Here is a 21,557-nt window from a genome sequence, read left to right as displayed (position 1 = left end):
GGAGAGGGCCTCAATGCCAAACATGTTTTTTCAACCTACTAACATGGACCATGTTTAAAGATGTTATTTTTCCAAATGTAAATTATACATAACTCGCAAGAGAAAATGGGTTTCCCTGTATTCCCTGTAAAATACTGAATGATAAGACACTGATATATAAAGTACCATCTCCTAAGGTAATGTTTTGAGTAGCTTGTCAAGCAGAAATGCTCAAATCTGAGAGAGAGAGAGAGAGAGAGAGAGAGAGATCCTTCACAAAGGGCTGATCAAAGTCAGCTAACCTACCAGGATGGTGGTGATGACCAGGGAACGATTGGCCAGCGAGTCTGTGATGTTCATCCCTTTCCGCTTGGGCACCTCGGTGATGTTGAGACCTCCGGACGCACTCCACTTCCCCACCTGTGGGAAGATGAAAAGCGTGTAAGAGTTCGACTTCACCTTTCTACTGCGGCAACTCATGACCCTGACTTCCCACAAGCCCTGCTGCATTAGCGCCCACCGGGACACATTTCCATTAGCTGATTGGCTGTGTCACCTCTGGACACCCTATACGCCATGAGGTTATTGGGAGAGGAAGTGGTGGGATGTGGAGGCAGGTTCTAAATGAATTGACATTGTAGGAGAGAGAAGTCTAAGAAATCAAATCGTTCTGTTGGGAATTATGGAATTATGATGGATATGTTTCACTTCATACTGGTGTTACGGTTTGGAACATAAATAATGTGCAAAAATGCTAAATTTGTCTAAAATGTAATCGAATTTAAACAACATAATTCAGTAGTAGTCTCTAAGATGAACACGAAAACATTGTGTTGTGTTCTGCAACTTTAGCGTATCAAAAGATATCAGACTCTCCAAACTGTCACCTGTCACCCCTTCAGGTGGCCTTGTTCTAAAAATACCAATACCTTGTGAATATCATAGCTTATGAATTGTTGAAATGAAGAGGGAGCACAGCCTTGTCGAACTCCTACAACAAACATTATTTTCACTTGCAACGCTTCTCTGATAACACACACAATAGGTAATTGGAGCACTTTTCTGAATGCAGGAGAAGAAGATAGGTTGTTAGTTTCTCTGTAGTATGTGTGTGAGCAACGTGGAGAAAAAGTGGGAGAGCAATCAAATATCATTTCCTGATCAATGTCTTCCATTTAGACTTCCATTTAGGCTTCACAATCTACTCCTTTCGCTAGTTAAAACACATACAGAAACCAGAGCATTAAAAATAGCAAACTAGATAAGCATCCTAGCGTGATTATCATATGGTTATTTCAGGTCTGGTATCTTTGCAGTTTTGTGCCCTTAGGAATGTAGCAAAACACAAATCCTACAATTCATTTTGAAAAGAAAGCCCAGCATGGGGTTGTCGGCAATGGAAATATAAAAGCTTGATATTGCTGGCAGAGAAGTTCTGCTCTGAGTAATCTCACGAAGATAAATACCAAAAGATCAGAGCAAATAAAAGGAGTTGCACTAGAGTAGTGCCTTCTGGGCAAAAAAAAGCCCCTTCCATACTGTCGTGACAACTCTGGAACATATCATTACCATAAAATAGACAGTCCTGTAGACTGTCGGTAACGATCTAATTTTGCATGTCAACTTCGCAAGTCACTCGCTTTCGCTACTCTCCTCCTTCCCATCCTCCTCTCTTTCTCCTTCATGCGTAACTACCAAAGTGCCATTTAATATTCACAGGGCTGGCTGGCACTCGAGGTGGATCCGTTTAAAAGGTACACAAACACGCTGCATCGCAGCCAGCGTGAAAAACACCTGATAAAGTCCTTCTGTCTGATCCACTGAGGAGCATATGCTCGAATTTGAAAAGCATATTAGTTACAGCTTGTGTGAAAAAGCCCCCCCCCCAAAAAAGGACTACGCAACTGAAGAGAAGAGCTGCTTTAAAAAATATCCATGTCTTCCACTCCGCATGCCAGCCTAGTCTTACTAATTGTGGCCAATTAACTCAATTCATTAAATGTGTATAGCCAATGAAGCAATTCAAAAGTTATTTACTCATGCCACTACAGGGAGAAGAGAGCTTCTGACTTTTTTTCTTCCCTATTTTATATTAATGTCAGTGAATTTTCCACTCCGACTGGAAACCTCTCCTAATTCCAGTATGAGCTCAAACTCGGGCTAATATTCAATTAGGGCAGATTAGGCCTAAACGTCGCTATCTTTACTGGCTAGAACAGTTAGCAAAAGCCGATTCCACAGATATGAAGAGACAAAATCCTGCAATCCATTGAGTACTGTGGGATAAGTAACAAGCTTGAGACCAGGGATGTAGAAAAACACACAGTAGGCCTATATAGCATGTCTTTCATGCTGGTTTTAGCACACTAAAGATGTGCAAATAGAGCAGTAGACCCAGCACAGCAGAAGAATGAGATACGGAAATAGTTTGGCGCATTGTGGTTGTTCCAGCCTGGAGCTGCAGTGATATTCTGAGCTGACATGTCCTAGCTATTATACAGGCTCATACAGGCTCTGCCATACGGGAGCGCTTGAGGAAGTCATAATGGCACTTATCTCGAGTTAATGTTTCCATAATGCATGACAAACCCATATCACCACAAAGCAGTTAATAGTCCGCAGGGTGCTACTCTGCCTTTTAAAATAACACAGGAAGTTATTATTATCCTTCTTCATTACCAACTTTTGACTTTATTTTGTGGGTAAAACAGTGAGGTTTATACACCTCATTAGCAAACAGCGTTTCGGGCAACAACTCGAATTACCATTTGAGACTTGCAATTAACACTTTAATGTCTTCCCTCATCCAATTTGCTTTATGATCCATTAACGTATGCTTATGTTTGAACAGCCCATTGGCTTCCTTGTTAGGAGGTAAATGATACTGTCAAATGGAGACCGTTGTGCATTATTTGTTCCATATTAAAGAAGAAAACTGGAATGGATTTCAGATTTTCACTCTAGACGATTTAACAGGGGATATGCAAAACAAATGTTACGTCCTAAGAGAGAAAGAGAGTATAGTGTATTGTGGAGATGATAGATACATCTGTGTAAGTGTAAAATCAACAGGGTATGGGTTTATTGTTGTATTTTTTTCCCTATGTCCTCAGACTGAGTGAAAACCTAAACTATTAGGTAACACTATACTTCTTTAAAGTGTGGTTAGTTTGATAGTTGAAGTCATTGTGGTAAGGAAGGAGGTGTGTTACCTTCTCCAGGCCCTCCTCTTTCAGGCTGATGATGTCCAGGTCAAAGTCTGTGCGGAGGCCACTGGTCCTGTTGAACGACAGCCTCCCCGTCAGGCCTTCCCAGTGAGACTGCAGACAAATACACACAACCACAAATGAACACTCATTCATTAAAGCACGTGAGTACGCACACATGTAAAAACAAACACCAAGGCCACACACACACAGACACACACACTGGGCTGCATTTCATTTTTAATTACATTTCACATCCCAACGCCTCAGACACATTTTCTCCGAGACCACAGTGTTAATTAAAGACCATGTCCTTCACTTGTTTCCACACAAGGGAGAAAAAAAAAACACATAACTGCCCATCATTATGATCGACTGATATTCCCCCCCCCCTCCCTCCCACCAGAGCCCTTCTCCTGTTTCTCCGCGCTCACAGAGATGTGTCTGTTACCCCTGGCAATGATGGAGCTACTGATGAAGCTATGGAGCTAACACATTCCCCTCACTTATACTCCGGGCTCTGGCCTTGTGATGTTCGGTACACTGGGCGCCGTGTCACCATGGCATCATGTTCTACAGCCTTAATCTGACTATTCTGAGTCACAGTCATCACACACTCTCTTGTGAAATGAAACAAGAGCTGATTATACGACTTGCCTGTTTCAAAGAGTCTTATTGTGAACAGTGCACAGAAGGGCACACCAGTTTCCCTTTTCAGTAAAAATAGGACACAATGTGAGTTTTGCCATCTGTAAATAGGTTATGAATACAGGGAATTTAGCTGGAGAGATTACATTAACACAGCTTTGAGTAGTTCATTACTTTGAGACACTATCCATCAATAAGAGATTTTTCCAGATAACATTGTTTTTGTCTGTAAAATGAATGTTCCATGAATACACAATGTTTCCTTCTTTTCCAAACGTAATTGCATTTGTCAAATGGATTCGGAGACAAACAGTACGGCATCCACAATCTCCTAACATGGATGCCACACACAAGATCAAACATCAACACCGAACGAAAACAAAACGCTCAGCATCACCTCTTTGATGAAGTTCATAAAGCGTCCGCCGAACCTCCATGGTTTGTGGCGGTGGCACTGCAGCGAGTTGACCGTCATCTGTGGTGCGTGCTGGTAGGAGACGGACACGATGTGGACCGCATCGTACGTCAGAGCAGCATCTGTCTGGAATAAATGGGGACATTATTTCAGCTGACGGCTGTGGACAAGGGGAGTCCACTCCCTTAGCACCAGCAGCAGCAAAAGTGTTTGAGAAAAAGCTAACAAAGGGAAATCAAAGTGCTCAGACGTTTCTTATTTTCCAGATAGCATGCCCGAGAAAGTGAGCTCAATTCCTTTTGTAAATATGGATATGAACGTTTCCAGGCGAGTAAGATGAAATTAAAGGCAGCCTACCTTGATGTTTGTGACACCTAGATTCTATCTCTTACGGAGTTCCGGGAGCAATTAAAAGTGCATACTACACGGAGCGAGCGCACTCCTTTCCATAAAACCCCTCCTTCTCCATACAGAAATAATGAGACCTGTGAGAGTGCCGTGTGGGTGTATCTGAACCCCAGTCAAATCCATTAATAGATAAACAAACAACAAGGGATTGCAACAATATAATATTCATATTGAATATACCACGTACATGTATAACTCTTTATCTTCCATTAGCGACGCTCGCTTATTAAGTTGGAGCGTAAAAGGAGGCTTTATTGGAATATCAGGGATGGGATTTGTGATTATTGGATTTAGACCATTGTGATGGGATTTGAGAATGATTATGAGCTCCCCTGAATACATTGAATGAATTAGTTCAGAATTTAGTAGACTGTGAACATCCTGCTTCCAAGTGCTTCTTATCTGACTTCATGATGATAACAGGCCCCAAAAGTTTCACCAATGTCATTATCATTAGCATAATTGGTGGTACGTAGCAGTAGTAGTAATGGTAGTAATACTGTTACTAATAGTAGAGATACAGTGGTAGTACTGTTACGACAGATGAGACTATAATGGTCTATCTGCATTTCTTCCCAAAATGTCATTATTGAAATAAAATGTTGAGAGTAGGGCTGGTGAAAGACACACAGTATATAGATATCAATATGATGTCTTTCATGCTGATTTTAACATACTATCAGCCTCAGAGATCCACAACAGAAGACCAAAAACATACCGTCATGATCCCCTCCAGGAGGCCCGAGTCGGGCTTGGGAGGTATCTGCCTCTCTTGGGACCACTTCTCAACGATGGACGCCACCTGAGGGTTGTCCACGTTGAGGATGCGGAAGCCGGTCATGTTGACGCCACAGAAACGGTAGGGCTCCAGGTCGATAGCCATGAGGTCCTTCCGAAAGAAAGGGATGAAACAAAGAGTAGATGATCTTGTTTAGCTTTAGACGGCTGGGATTGGGGCCTCATTATTACTGTTAGAGAAGAGAGGATAGAGAGGGTGGTAAATGGGAGATATATTCAAGCGAAAGAAAGGATTGAGCTTTGAGCCGTCTGGAGGATAAGGGTATGGTGTTTCAAGTGTAGTGTGTGCCTCAGTCAATGAAACCAAACACAAGGCGTTGGTGTCAGTCTCTCTCAGTGTGGTTAAAACCATTCACTAATCCTCATTCACAGAGGCATTTTGCTATGGTACAGTAGGTTGGTTCACTTAAACTACTAGATGGAAACCATGTTGAATGGTTGACCTTAACATGGCATTACAAATTGACTTCCTCCAATGTAATTCAACCTGAACCTTCATGACTATACACAACCCCAACTGCAAGTATAAACAAAACCCTTTAATGCGAATTACCATGATACAGGGGGACCAGGTAAAACAGTGCTTTGACTCCTTTATCATGTCTCAAAGCTTTGTGTTGGCTGGTTGTTGTGCAGAAGTAAAACCTGAAGGCATGACCTTTTACCTTGTGTTCTGCCACTGTGGCTTATCCTAAATATTCCCTGAGTAAATGAGACAGACGGCGTTTATCGCCTAAAAGGGGAACCACTTCATCTGCTGTATCCAATTAATAATTCAGTCGCTACAGTCCCTCCGCAACCCATAAGCAAACACAGATTTCTCTGAGCAACTGTAATTTCTAGGGCAGCCATTCCGGCTCAAGTGTGAAGTCACATGTCGACACATATCATGTTGGAATGTGCCACGGGGCCCAGGAAAAGACATTTGGAGGAACATAATAGATATTTCATTAGCACCCTGTGGTGTTAGTGCTGGGGGAACGGGAGCGTGTAAGACACACGCTGAAGACCGCTTGCCTCCAGACACAGAAAAATGAAAAAAATTCTCTCCACAAGCAGTAGGGTTCATATGGCACTTTTTCTTTTTTTTTTAAGTCCCTGTCGTACTAAATGCCATTTGTGGGAAACAATTTTCTTCAGGTTATGTGCACCAGGTTTATTGCGAAACATACAAGTTCCTTAAAAATAATGTTTTGACAAGAAATTGTGATGTTGTAAATTATTTTATAACTCAAGCACACATTCAAACAGCCATTCGAAGATTGTGAGTTGTTGAGGGCAATATCAACCATTGCGAAGTATAAAATACCATCAGGTAATGGATTCGAACTAAACATGCAACATTTATGAGAGTTGCAGTAATCTTTGAATTCAGTTACTTGACTGGGAAAACTCAGAATTCTGAAAACTCTGCATTTGTCAATCAACATTAGATTATATACAGTACCACACATTCTGTGCCTCTGTACCTTCAAAATGCTCTATATCACTGACAATACACTAATACAGGAAGGTGGGAAACATACATTTCTCAGTACAGATTCTTGGAGATAACCCTGTAGGGTGTAAAGGGCTGAAGCCATGACAGCCTCATTTCAGAGGACAAGGCTGCTGTGCTATATTACCCTGCTACCATTCTGGTATTACCTGTTCACGCTCTAATAATTTGGCGTTCCCCTCACCCAGGATGATAAACATGAACATTATCACTGAATATTATCGAGGGGAATATTGTTGCCCTATACGCCATAGATGTATTCATCATTTCAGGTATAATCAGGCAGGTATAATCTTTGAAATGGCATGACCGTCAGTATGACAGTGTATTACTGCTTTAGATGGATCTAGCGGCCCCATATCCTTCCATTAATAAATCCTATGTTTTGAGAAATGTAAAATAGATCAACTAAAATGTGTGTCTGTATATTTTATATCATATTTCAAGCGCTCAACCATCAATAACTCAACCAGTTTCTCTCCCACTTGGTTGAGACCTATCTGTCTAGCCCCCATCCTCCTGATCCCCAGTATGTGTGCGTGTTTGCGGGCGTGTGAGTGTGTGAGAGAGATAGAGACAGATAGCGAGAGAGAGAGAGAGAGAGAAATAAAGAGAGTTCTGTCCAATAGGAACACATACAGCACCACCAGCACCATCACCATGGGGACCACTGTATTAATCCTGCCCTGTCCTTTTGTCACCAGACAGAAAGATTAAATCTGTGCTGCCCAGCCTTGTACTCTGCTGGGAGCAGTGAACAGACCGGGCACAGGACACAATAACACACCCGAGGGAGGTCGTCGTCTCCTATTAATGCGTTTCTGACGTCCTCCAAATTCAATATGGCAGTAGGGGATATTCAAGGGGGAACTGTGAATGGTTTGTTGATGAAAGGACACAGAATGTGCATATACAGTATAACCCTTGAACAAAATGTCCTGAGCCAAATTCTTACTCAAATGGTGGTGTGGCTCAAAAAAAATGTCAATGGAAAACACCTTTGCTTATTCTGAACAAAATGACGTGTAGCTAAAAGGGGCCATTAGACTACAGCACTCAAAAGGGTGGAAAGGACAGGCTGCTCTACCTGAAGACTGTTTGTTCTACAATCGAAACACTGATGTGTTAGTTTTCATTCAACATGTCTCACGATGGGGGATCATGTCCAAAATAATCTGACAAATTACACAATAGGCTTAATCAGTAATCTACCTTCCCTCAAGATGTATTGTAGGTTATCTGCATGAATATGTTTCCTCTATTAAACTCTCAAGCAACATTCTCCGTCATCTACTTCCAATCTGTTGCCTTTGTGCTACCTTTTCAAAGACTTCTGTTGACTTTAACAGCGGGAGAAGTGTTTACAGGTGGCAAATTATTGAAGACTCCATTACGCTGCCAGTTAGTCAAACAAAATTGGTATTGTGGACCGGATCCAAACCCCTATCGGCAATTAAGCAGCATTCATCAAAAAAATCTAATGGTGGGGAGATGGGAAAAATGTGACTCAATTTGCATTAGCAAGCAATGTAAATTACCAGAGTGGTGAAGATGTAGTGGTAGTACTCTGTCATCATTCCCATCGTCTGGGCCTGTAGGGGAGAGGGAGGGGGTTAGAGAGACAAGACAATGAAGAAGGTCACTGTGTCACGCTGGGGTAATTTGCAATCAATATCCACAGTCAAAACAAACAATGGCAAACAAACGGTGAACGCCATTGAAGCTGTTCAGGAGCAATGGGAGAAAAGCCACAGGTCTTAATGAGTGTATTGACCATCGCTGTGTGTCGTCGTCGTTGTCAAGTTCGTGATGCTGTTTTTGTTGAAATTATGGAGCAAATGTGACCCTTGGATAATAAAGTAAAAGCAAGTTGTGATTCTACACTGCCTGAGGGCTTTTTCAACACCATGCATTTAAAGGGTTTGCAATTGCTCTGATCACGGGACTCCCTCCCTGGAGAAAGGAGGCCTTCAATCAAAGAAGTGAGCAGTAATCTGTTCCTCCTATTGCACCATCCCCCCATCACGACCACCACTTATTTCACTCAATCTACATTCAAATGTTCTACGTTCCCATGGCGGCAGTATTTCCTGTTTAATTGTACCATCTGTTGTGAAGAATACCCAAGGTAATGCAAATCATTTGCTGTTTTTTTGAAGTGGAAGTCTCTTCTCCATTTAACACACCTACAGACTACAAATAACATTTATGACACTATCAATACTATAAGATGTCAGAAGGGAAAAAATATTTCCAACGCATGACAATTTTTTGATATAGGATCTCGATTATTGTTGGATGAATGCCAGCCTATGGAAAGTATAGCGCCCAAATAAAATGTTGATTAAATGGCTGGGAGTATAAAGAGCGTATGATTTTATATATATATATATATATATATATATATATATATATATATATATATATATATATATATATATATATATATATATGTATAACCTGCACTTTCAAAGTCACATTAAGATGTGTGTTTTTGGTCCCTCGCCTGACTCTACTACATCCTCATCAACTTAATTTCATTGGCCTCCATCTGTCCCTCTCTCCCCTGGTGGCCAAGCCACTTAAAGAAACGTGACAAAAAGTGCTTCTGGGATGGAAGCGTCGCTAAAGGGTCATCGCTTTTTAAGAGACACCTGGGATATAGCTCTGGGACAGGTCCAAACAGAAGGTCCGGTCCTGCCATGTTTTCCATGTATTTTCTCTACACCTGGAGGGGGGATATGAACTGACGAGGGGAGGTTGTTTTTAGGTGAGAACACCAGACAGGCTGCAGAGTGCAGACAGACAGGTATAAAGCAGGGCATTGTGGGGAGGCCAGGGACTATCAGCAAACTCCATATTAAAGTTCAAACGTAGGGTTATACATGTCTATTTTTAAAGCGGGTTTAAAAATACAAGATACATTTTTGACGTGAACCTCCATTATCCTGACTAGAGTTGCTGAACATCTCTTCGTCCTCAGAAGAGTCATATTTAACAGAAGGGGTATGACGTATAAGGCCAGCAATCTTTTGAATATATTATTTTGTTTCAACCATCAACACATTTTTACAACATCAAACGTAAACTGAACTACTTATGTTAAAATGCATTTGGATTACATTCTGTGTCCTCACCACATACTGTAAGCGATAAATCTGTGATGGTTTATATTTTGCAGTTTATTGGTCTGATATGCATCTGTAACCACTGTATGCAGATTACAGCGGAAGATACATGAGCAAAATTCAGCAATTTTCATCAGAAACCACAGTATGTGCTTCAATATCAATATTAACCTCAACAAAGAGTGTTCCTGCTGTGTGAGTTAGAACATCAAATAACAGCATTTCATCTGTAGTGTAAAAGACAATAAATATCATGGCAACCAAAATAAGCACAGCAAAACACATAATATTGGCTTTGAAAAACAGATATACATAACTCAGTTTTGACACTGTTGCAATAACGATTTCCAAAAAGCTTCAGAATGGCTCAAAGCAGAACGATTTTTTTGTGAGACAACTATATAATAATATAAACCCAATTCCAGAATGTACAGTTGAAGTCAGAAATGTACATACACTTAGGTTGGAGTCATTAAAAGTTGTTTTTCAATCACTCCACACATTTCTTGTTAACAAACTATAGTTTTGGCAAGTTGGTTAGGACATCTACTTTGTGCATGACACAAGTAATTTTTCCAAAAATTGTTTGCAGACAGATTATTTCACTTATAATTCAATGTATCACAATTCCAGTGGGTCAGAGGTTTACATCCACTAAGTTGACTGTGCCTTTAAACAGCTTGGAAAATTACAGAAAATGATGTCACGGCTTTAGAAGCTTCTGATAGGCTAATTGACATCATTTGAGTCAATTGGAGGTGTACCTGTGGATGTATTTCAAGGCCTAACTTCAAACTCAGTGCCTCTTTGCTTGACATCATGGGAACATCTAAATAAATCAGCCAAGACCTAAAAAAAAAACTGTAGACCTCCACAAGTCTAGTTCATCCTTGGGAGCAATTTCCAAACGCCTGAAGGTACCATGTTCATCTGTAAAAAACAATAGTACGCAAGTATAAACACCATGGGACCACGCCGCCGTCATACCGCTCAGGAAGGAGACGCGTTCTGTCTCCTAGAGATGAACACACTTTGGTGTGAAAAGTGCAAATCAATCCCAGAACAACAGTAAAGGACCTTGTGAAGATGCTGGAGGAAACAGTTACAAAAGTATCTATATCCACAGTAAAACGAGTCCTATATCGACATAACCTGAAAGGCCGCTCAGCAAGGAAGAAGCCACCTCACCAAACCCGCCATAAAAAAGCCAGACTACCGTTTGCAACTGCACATGGGGACAAAGATCGTATTTTTTGGAGAAAAGTATAATGAAACAAAAATAAAACTGTTTGGCCATAATGACCATCGCAATGTTTGGAGGAAAAAGGGGGAGGCTTACAAGCCAAAGAACACCAACCCAACCGAGGAGCACGGCGGTGCCAACATCATGTTGTGGGGGTGCTTTGCAGCAGGAGGACTGGTGCACTTCAAAAAATAGATGGCATCAAGAGGTAGAAAAATGATGTGGCTATATTGAAGCAACATCTCCAAACATCAGTCAGGAAGTTAAAGCTTGGTTGCAAATGGGTCTTCCAAATGGACAATGACCCCAAGCATACTTCCAAAGTTTTGGAAAATGGCTTAAGGACAACAAAGTCAAGGTATTGGACTGCCATCACAAAGCCCTGACCTCAATCCCATAGGAAATTTGTGGGCAGAACTGAAAAAGTGTGTGCGAGCAAGGAGGTCTACAAACCTGACTCAGTTACACCAGCTCTGTCAGGAGGAATGGGCCAAAATTCACCCAACTTATTGTGGGAAGCTTGTGGAAGGCTACCCGAAACGTTTGACCCAAGTTAAACAATTTAAAGGCAATGCTACCAAATACTAATTGAGTGTATGTAAACTTCTGACCCACTGGGAATGTGATGAAAGAAATAAAAGCTGAAATAAATCATTCTCTCTACTATTATTCTGACATTTCACATTTTTTAAATAAAGTGGTGATCCTAACTGACCCAAAACAGGCAAGTTTTACTAGGATTAAATGTCAGGAATTGTAAAACTGAGTTTAAATGTATTTGGCTGAGATGTATGTAAACTTCTGACTTCAACTATATGTCAACGCAGAATATGAATTTGATATTGTCTATAGCTTCGATCAGTTAAATTATGTCAGCTCTGAACAGTGCCAGTGAGGCTCTCACCTGTTTAAGGATCTGTGCAGCCATTTCGTGGCTGCAGTCGAAGATAATGCGAAACTCCCGTCCTCTCTTCATCTCCTTGAGGAGAGGCCTGGTGTCCTCACCGTCAAGAGGGAGCTGGCGAATCTTTAGCCTGATGTTATACCTGGAGGGGGCCATTATCAGTTCCTGTAGTCTAATAAGACCTTTAGGAAACAAACATCAGAAAGCTAACAGCCACGCACAACATCATTCAACTGTCAACACAAACATATCAAAAACATTTAACAAAATTAATATTTTGCTTCCTGTAAAGTGTAATTTAGTTGTTTGGTGGTTGATGTTACACATATAACATTTACCAGACAAAAGTATCACAATTCAATAGTATATACTGTAGAGTATTACAAACGCTTGGTTTCCAGAAAGCTTTGTATCGCTAGGATTGGACTTAAGCTGATCTTAGTACTACGAAGATTTCGGGAAACTCACCCCCCCAATCCCAACGGTTAGAAAACGTCATACTCCCACCTGTACTGTCATCGTATACGACTGTGGCTGTTTTCCACTTGAGGAACTGCACCAAATCCAAGATGCCGTAGCTGAGAGAAGAGTAATCTGGGTACAGGTTGGCGTAAAATGTGTCCCTGTTGTCCATAGGGTGATGTTTCCATCGCACCTGGATGTGTGGCACTTCCAACGCATTGCAGATGGACTGGACGGCGTTTGAGGACGAGCTATGTGAGGGCCCAAATATTGCCACTACACCTAAAGACAGTTGGTCACAGGCTAGAATGGCAAGAACAGAGAGAGAATTAACTCTCGGAAAGACACCATATCACATGTTATGACGTTCAACAAGTGAGCTGAATAATGTATTTGGTGAATTATCAAAAATCTATATGGATAATGGTTTTGTCACCACAAAGAAAAATTGTTGTAGACTTATGTCTACTAGAATAAATCCTGGTTTCAGAGTGCAGTTAATGAAATAACATCAAACAAAATACCACTATTAAAAATCTATAACAGCCAAGTACTATGAGTTAGACTAATGAAACCCCTTGCCAGAAATACTTGCAATAAACCTTTAGGTTGGTTTGTTATGGTCTGCTGTCGTCCAATGGCCTTGCTTCCATCCTTTCCACTGCTTGGCCATTGGCCACAATCCCTGGGCAAACAAAGTGCATGTCACTCACCTTTTCTCGACGCTTCAAAACTGTCGTAGATATTAATCCTCTGTATGTCGTACGTTAACGTCGTGTTGGGCAATAAAGTCCTGTTTCTGTTGATGTTGTTCACTGCAAATTTAAAGGCAAGCTCCTCTGGGCTGACGAGCGGCACCGGTCCCTCTGTTTGCTCAAAAATCCCCCCTGAGAAAAAGGAGACAGTCACATTAGCTCAAGGCCAACTGGTCTGGAACACAGTTGTCTGAAACTACCGGCAAAATTCTTAAGGGGTTTTGCACTAAACACTGGCAGTGGACTAGATTGTGTACATTAGAGCCAGCATTAGATTTGCTCTGTAAACAGAGAGAAAGCCCCACTCCATTTCAGGGAATGCTGTGAATACCAACAGCAGCTTTGAAGTCTGCTGCAGTAATGGGAGAGAGTGAGCAGAGTGGAAAGGAGAAAGAGAAAATGGCTCCATCAGAACAGAAGCTCAGCTTCTTCTCTACTCCATTGTCCTTTTAGTTCACTTTAAAACACAGGTGGATCAGATAACTTGGAGTAGGTACTAGACTACTCAGGTATAATAGAACATATTGAATTAAATCACTATTACTACCACTAAATTGAGCATGTTGTATTTAGGGCCCTTGGTATTATAGAAATGCCGTATTGTATCAGTTAGATATGAGGAGCATAACAAGTTTCCATGTAAGTTTCCATGTCCAACTAAATACGATCAGCTTTTTCTTGTTTTTCATTTAAAAACATCAATTAGAGAATATCTCGAAAATTAAACAACATGAGTGTGCATGTATCAAAATAAGGCTCCAAAAACTTGGCTCCGATCGACACACCTTCCCTTCAATATTTCAGTGTTTTGCCTGGAAACAGAATCAGCACCTGTGACCTACTGATACCCCCCAATAAGCCACTGCAAGTGGTCAACGGAATCACAGACCTCTGCTGCTACAGTGCCATCAGAAAGTATTCACACCCCTTGATGTTTTCCACATGTTGTTGCGTTACAATGTGGGATAAAAAATATATATACAGTGGGGGACAAAAGTATTTGATCCCCTGCTGATTTTGTATGTTTGCCCACTGACAAAGAAAGGATCAGTCTATAATTTTAATGGTAGGTTTATTTGAACAGTGAGAGACAGAATAACAACAACAAAAATCCAGAAAAACGCATGTCAAAAATGTTATAAATTGATTTGCATTTTAACAAGGGAAATAAGTATTTGACCCCCTCTCAATCAGAAAGATTTCTGGCTCCCAGGTGTCTTTTATACAGGTAACGAGCTGAGATTAGGAGCACACTCTTAAAGGGAGTGCTCCTAACCGCAGCTTGTTACCTGTAAAAAAGACACCTGTCCACAGAAGCAATCAATCAATCAGATTCCAAACTCTCCACCATGGCCAAGACCAAAGAGCTCTCCAAGGATGTCAGGGACAAGATTGTAGACCTACACAAGGCTGGAATAGGCTATAAGACCATCGCCAAGCAGCTTGGTGAGAAGGTGACAACATTTGGTGTGATTATTCGCAAATGGAAGAAACACAAAATAACTGTCAATATCCCTCGGCCTGGGGCTCCATGCAAGATCTCACCTCGTGGAGTTGCAATGATCATGAGAACGGTGAGGAATCGGCCCAGAACTACACGGGAGGATCTTGTCAATGATCTCAAGGCAGCTGGGACCATAGTCACCAAGAAAACAATTGGTAACACACTACGCCGTGAAGGACTGAAATCCTGCAGCGCCCGCAAGGTCCCCCTGCTCAAGAATACATATACATGCCCATCTGAAGTTTGCCAATGAACATCTGAATGACTCAGAGGACAACTGGTGAAAGTGTTGTGGTCAGATGAGACCAAAATGGAGCTCTTTGGCATCAACTAAACTCGCCGTGTTTGGAGGAGGAGGAATGCTGCCTATGACCCCAAGAACACCATCTCCACCGTCAAACATGGAGGTGGGAAACATTATGCTTTGGGGGTCTTTTTCTGCTAAGGGGACAGGACAACTTCCCCGCATCAAAGGGACGATGGATGGGGCCATGTACTGTCAAATCTTGGGTGAGAACCTCCTTCCCTCTGCCAGGGCATTGAAAATGGGTTGTGGATGGGTATTCCAGCATGACAATGACCCAAAACACACAGCCAAGGCAACAAAGGAGTGGCTCAAGAAGAAGCACATTAAGGTCCTGGAGCACATGGAGTGGCCTAGCCAGTCTCCAGACCTTAATCCCATAGAAAATCTGTGGAGGGAGCTGAAGGTTCGAGTTGCCAAACGTCAGCCTCGAAACCTTAATGACTTGGAGAAGATCTGCAAAGAGGAGTGTGACAAAATCCCTCCTGAGATGTGTGCACACCTGGTGCCCAACTACAAGAAACGTCTGACCTCTGTGATGGCCAACAAGGGTTTTGCCACCAAGTACTAAGTCATGTTTTGCAGAGGGGTCAAATACTTATTTCCCTCATTAAAATGTAAATCAATTTATAACATTTTTGACATGTGTTTGTTGTTATTCTGTCTCTCACTGCTCAAATAAACCTACCATTAAAATTATAGACAGATCATTTCTTTGTAAGTGGGCAAACATACAAAATCAGCAGGGGATTAAATACTTTTTTCCGCCACTGTATTATTGGAAAATAAACCACTAATATATCTTAATTAGATAAGTATTCAACACCCTGGGTCAATTCATGTTAGAATCACATTTGGCAGTGATTACAGCTGTGAGTCTTTCTGGGTAAGTCTCTAAGACCACACCTGTATTGTTCAATATTTGCCCATTATTCTTTAAAAAATTATTCAAGCTCTATCAAGTTAGTTGCTGATCATTGCTAGAAATACATTTTCAAGTCTTGCAATACATTTTCAGGCTGATTTAAGTCAAAACTGTAACTTGGCCACTCAAGAACATTCTTGGTAAGCAACTCAGGTGTATATTTGGCCTTTTATGTAATTGTCCTGCTGAAAAGTATGAATTTGTCTCCCATTGTCTGTTGAAAAGCAGACTGAACCAAGTTTTGCTCTAGGATTTGGCCTATGCTTAGCTCTATTCCATTTCTTTTCATTATAAAAAAAATCCATAGTCCTTGCCGATGACAATCATGCCCATAACATGATGCAGCCACCACCATGCTTGAAAATATGAAGGGTGGTACTTAGTGATGTGTTGTGTTGGATTTGTCCCAAACATAATGCTTTGAAATCAGGACAAAGTTAATTTCTATTGCAAACAGGATGTATATTTTGGAATTATTCTGTACTAGCTTCCTTCTTTTCACTCTGTATTTATGTTAGTATTGTGGAGTAACTACAATGTCGTTTATCCATCTTCAGTTACCTCTTATCACAGCCATTCAACTCTGTAACTCTTTTAAAATCACCATTGGTGAAATCCCTGATCGGTTTCCTTCCTCTCCGGCAACTGAGTTGGGAAGGGCACCTGTATCTTTGTAGTGACTGTATCTATTGATACACCATCCAAAGTGTAATTAATATTTTTCCCCCATCTACCAATAAGTGCCCTGGTCTTTGTGGTTGAATCTGTGCTGTTCGACCGAGGGACTTGTATGCGTGTGGTACAGAGATGGGGTAGTAATTTAGGAATCATGTTAAACATTATTAGTGCACACAGAGTGAGTCCATGCAACTTATTATTAAGCACACTTTTACTTCTGAACCTATTTAGGCTTGCCATAACAAAAGGGTTGAATACTTATTGACTCAAGACAATTCAGCTTTGAATTTGTAATTAAGTTGTAAATATTTTGAAAAACAAAATTCCACTTTGACATAATGGTGTATTGCGTGTAAACCAGTGACACAAAATCTTAATTTAATCAATTTTAAATTCAGGCGGTAACAAAAAATTTCTGAATACTTTCTGAAAGTACTGTATTTGCAGTGGAAATGGAAGAAGCCAAGCCCATTACGCTACTACAGTGTCCATATTATGACAGCCTCAAAGTCACGTAACTTTGAGGCTGTCCTCATATGGGCACCATACACTATTTATGACTGTGAAACCCCCTTTGATTCCAAGGGGATATGATTACTACATTAAGTAATTGCTGGAGTATATACTAATTTGACTGTTAAGAGGATAAAATGTGCATTGCTCAGAAGCACTTTAACAAATTTAATAAACAGGGAGACCTGCTCCTTGGGAAGAAATCCGGGGATAATTTGCATCATCCTTTTTCACAATCCTGCCAGAAGCACAACGCCAAGGCTTTAATGGGTTAGGAATTTCCAGACGCATCAAATAATGAGGAATAAGCAGCTCAGTTTTGATAGCACAATATCCACATTAATAAACAAAGGGGTATATTATTATTGAACGATAGTTACACAGAAAATAAGCACTCCCGGTTAGGCAATGTAATGCAATTTACGACTGAGGGTAAACACAAACTGAGATGCAACTTTAGATTCTGGATTTGTTCTTGTGAACCTCAGATTAACATGTTTACTATTCTTAGTCTGCCTCACAGAGGCCCTTAATTAATCTCTTGGGTTGTAGCCTGGCACCTAATTGCAGGTTCCTATTTTAATATTTTGGCTCTCAAGAACATTTAGGTAAATCAGGTGCATTTAAAAGCTACAATAGTTCACTCGAAATAAAATAAATGAACAGCTGTGTGTGAGAAAACGCACAAGCCTACACTATGACCTTTATAAAGAAGAGTTTGACATTACATAACCTTGCATAATATAAGCCTATAGTACGTGCCCTGACTGCCTTCGTGAGGCTTATGTGTACAATAGCATAAAATTCAGTAAAACAAAGCACTAGACACACGGTCTGATCCTAAGAAAACATTTCACACCACAACACTGCATCAATAACAGCAAACACAGGTCCATTCTAGCTATGTGTCCACTTTTACTTCAGTGGCAAAACACTGTAACACTGTTGACCTGGTTTATGTATCATTCTGATGACACCTGTTGTGGTGAGGGAAAACATAATAACATTGTTGTTATATTCCACTTAAGACTACAATTGACTTGTTTTGTATTGTACAATTGACATTTGTGTTTGAATTGTGCATCCAGTTCTTGCCTCTTGTCAGTGCTGCTAAGCATGAAGCAAATCTCTCTGATACTGTCAATCTACAGTTGAAGTCGGAGGTTTACATGCACCTTAACCAAATACATTTAAACTCAGCTTTTCACAATTCCTGACATTTAATCCTAGTAAAAATTGCCTGTCTTAAGTCAGTTAAGATCACCACTATTTTAAGAATGTGAAATGTCAGAATAAAAGCAGAGAGAATTATTTATTTCAGCTTTTATTTCTTTCATCACATTCCCAGTGGGTCAGAAGTTTACATGCACTCAATTAGTATTTGGTAGCATTGCCTTTAAATTGTTTAACTTGGGTCAAAAGTTTTGGGTAGCCTTCCACAAGCTTCCCACAATAAGTTGGGTGAATTGTGGCCCATTCCTCCTGACAGAGCTGGAGTAACTAAGTCAGGTTTGTAGGCCTCCTTGCTCGCATAAGCTTTTTCAGTTCTGCCCACAAATCTCCTATAGAATTGAGATCAGGGCATTGTGATGGCCAGCCCAATACCTTGACTTTGTTGTCCTTAAGCCATTTTTGCCACAACTTTGGAAGTACGCTTGGGTCATTGTCCATTTGGAAGACCCATTTGCGACCAAGCTTTAACTTCCTGACTGATGTCTTGAGATGTTGCTTCAATATTTCCACATAATTTTTCTACCTCATGATGCCATCTATGTTGTGAAGTGCACCAGTCCCTCCTGCAGCAAAGCACCCCACAACATGATGCTGCCACCCTGTGCTTCACGGTTGGGATGGTGTTCTTCGGCTTGCAAGCCTCCTCCTTTTTCCTCCAAACATAACGATGGTCATGATGGCCAAACAGTTCTATTTTTGTTTCATCAGACCAGATGACGTTTCTCCGAAAGTTACGATCTTTGTCCCCATCTGCAGTTGCAAACCGTAGTCTGGCTTTTTTTATGGCGGGTTTGGAGCAGTGGCTTCTTCCTTGCTGAGTGGCCTTTCAGGTTATGTCAATATAGGACTCGTTTTACTGTGGATATAGATACTTTTGGACCTGTTTCCTCCAGCATCTTCACAAGGTCCTTTGCTGTTGTTCTGGGATTGATTTGCACTTTTTGCACCAAAGTACGTTCATATCTAGGAGACAGAACGCGTCTCCTTCCTGAGCGGTATGACGGCTGGGTTGTCCCATGTTGTTTATACTTGCGTACTATTGCTTGTACAGATGAATGTAGTACCTTCAGGCATTTGGAAATTGCTCCCAAGGATGAACTAGACTTGTGGAGGTCTACAACTTCTTTTCTGAGGTCTTGGCTGATTTATTTTGATTTTCCCATGATGTCAAGCAAAGAAGCACTGAGTTTGAAGGTAGGCCTTGAAATACATCCACAGGTACACCACCAATTGACTCAAATGATGTCAATTAGCCTATCAGAAGCTTCTAAAGCCATGACATCATTTTCTGTAATTTTCCAAGCTGTTTAAAGGCACAGTCAACTTAGTACATGTAAACTTCTTACCCACTGGTATTGTGATACAGTGAATTATAAGTGAAATAATCTGTCTGTAAACAATTGTTGGTAAAATTACTTGGGTCATGCACAAAGTAGATGTCCTAACCGACTTGCCAAAACTATAGTTTGTTAACAAGAAATGTGTGGAGTTGTTGAAAAACGAGTTTTAATGACTCCAACATAAGTGTATGTAAACCTCCGACTTCAACTGTACATCTGTGTCATTCATGGAACATTCAATAAATTCCCTAGTTTTCCCAAAATCCTGGATCTGGGATTCCCAGAATCAGGAGGGAATAAGCAGAAAATCTAGATCCATATAACCAGGATTTCCCAGAATTTATTGACATTTCCCAGAATTTTGTAACCCTAGTCCTAAGGATTCCATTTGAGTATGTCTGATTTTTACCAAATCACAATGAAGAATAGATGGGAACATTCAGATACATTCTCATCTTAATTCTCTGTGTATCACATAAATAACAAATCTGTGGTCTTAAATATGTTTGTTGTTACAGTAGATCTAATTAGTAGTTTGGCTAGAGCAAAAATCAGCTAGTAGTAAAATTGGGAGAAGAAATAGCAGGGTCACACTACTGGTTTCTCTATAAACCATCCTTCCAATATAGCCTACCACACATTGTGCTTGTTCACATTCACCATACTGCCAGACAGAACCATGCCAAGGCCTAAACAATGACACAATATAATTTTGCTCTTGGATAAAGGTATGCTAGCCCACTGAATTTCTGAGTGTAGCGCCTTTGTACTTTTTTTCTCTGGTAGGATTCCCAATCTGCCTGTGAATAGCTTCCCTGCTCCCTGGATCTGTGAAAGCACTTAGCGATACAATGAGAGAAAAGATGCAAGCAAACAATGACCATCACAAAGCACCTGTAAAACACTGTAGGTTTGGAAAATAGAACAGATTTTAGCTGTAATATGTTCCTCTTTAATGACATGTAACACATTTGGTGGCAGTGATGGGATCTGAGAAAAAAAGTGCAACTCAAGTGCTGTTTAGAAAGCTGAAAGACTTGAGACATCAGAAAGCTTACATTTGATAAACATACCCACAATTGCACATTGCACATTTGATTTTCTTATCCAAATGAGAGTTAATTTTTTTAATTGATTGCACAGTCGCTATTCTGTTTTCGTCAACTGCACCCATTCATCATCCAAATGCAAGCACTCAATCATCAGTAATGTTTGAATGGTTAAACGATGCATCAACTACCCCTCAGAACCACTAATACCATAACAAACAAATGTTCCTGCTCACATCTATCCATCTGTTGGAATTAGAGTTGTTCTACATTTGTATAGTAATCTGCACAAGTTGTCAATGTAACTGATCTTATATCAAACTCTTGGTTTCTATTTAAAGACCAAGTTAACCCACTGAGCTAAAGTCTAGGTATTAGCTCTGGGATCTATATAACACAAGACTTCAGATTAAAAAAAAGAACAAATATTACTCAGCACACAACTTCAATTCCCTGAACATTCTTAAAACAATTACTTGACCATATGATACCAGTTGACTAGACTATGGTTGAGGGCCACAGACACCGTTCTGATTGGCTAGGTTGGGTCATTACATTACTCTTATT

General features: G+C 40.6%; 1 protein-coding gene across 1 annotated transcript in view; it reads right to left on the bottom strand.

Moving 5' to 3' along the window:
* LOC115176750 (glutamate receptor ionotropic, kainate 3) overlaps positions 1–21,557 on the bottom strand; it is a 115,277-nt gene that overhangs the window by 31,808 nt on the left and 61,912 nt on the right. Inside the window, exons 2-9 of the mRNA XM_029737004.1 lie at positions 13,403–13,576; positions 12,735–12,992; positions 12,228–12,409; positions 8,491–8,544; positions 5,375–5,545; positions 4,231–4,374; positions 3,192–3,299; positions 286–399 (exon numbers count right to left, since the gene is read on the bottom strand). Coding sequence (XP_029592864.1) covers positions 286–399; positions 3,192–3,299; positions 4,231–4,374; positions 5,375–5,545; positions 8,491–8,544; positions 12,228–12,409; positions 12,735–12,992; positions 13,403–13,576 — 1,205 coding nt within the window. The remainder of the gene's footprint in view (positions 1–285; positions 400–3,191; positions 3,300–4,230; positions 4,375–5,374; positions 5,546–8,490; positions 8,545–12,227; positions 12,410–12,734; positions 12,993–13,402; positions 13,577–21,557) is intronic.

This window comes from Salmo trutta, chromosome 3, assembly GCF_901001165.1.
Source record: "Salmo trutta chromosome 3, fSalTru1.1, whole genome shotgun sequence".
In the NCBI taxonomy this organism is placed as follows: domain Eukaryota; kingdom Metazoa; phylum Chordata; class Actinopteri; order Salmoniformes; family Salmonidae; genus Salmo; species Salmo trutta.
The sequence above is the reverse complement of the archived record's forward strand: the minus strand, read 5'-3'. Positions and strand labels throughout refer to the sequence as shown.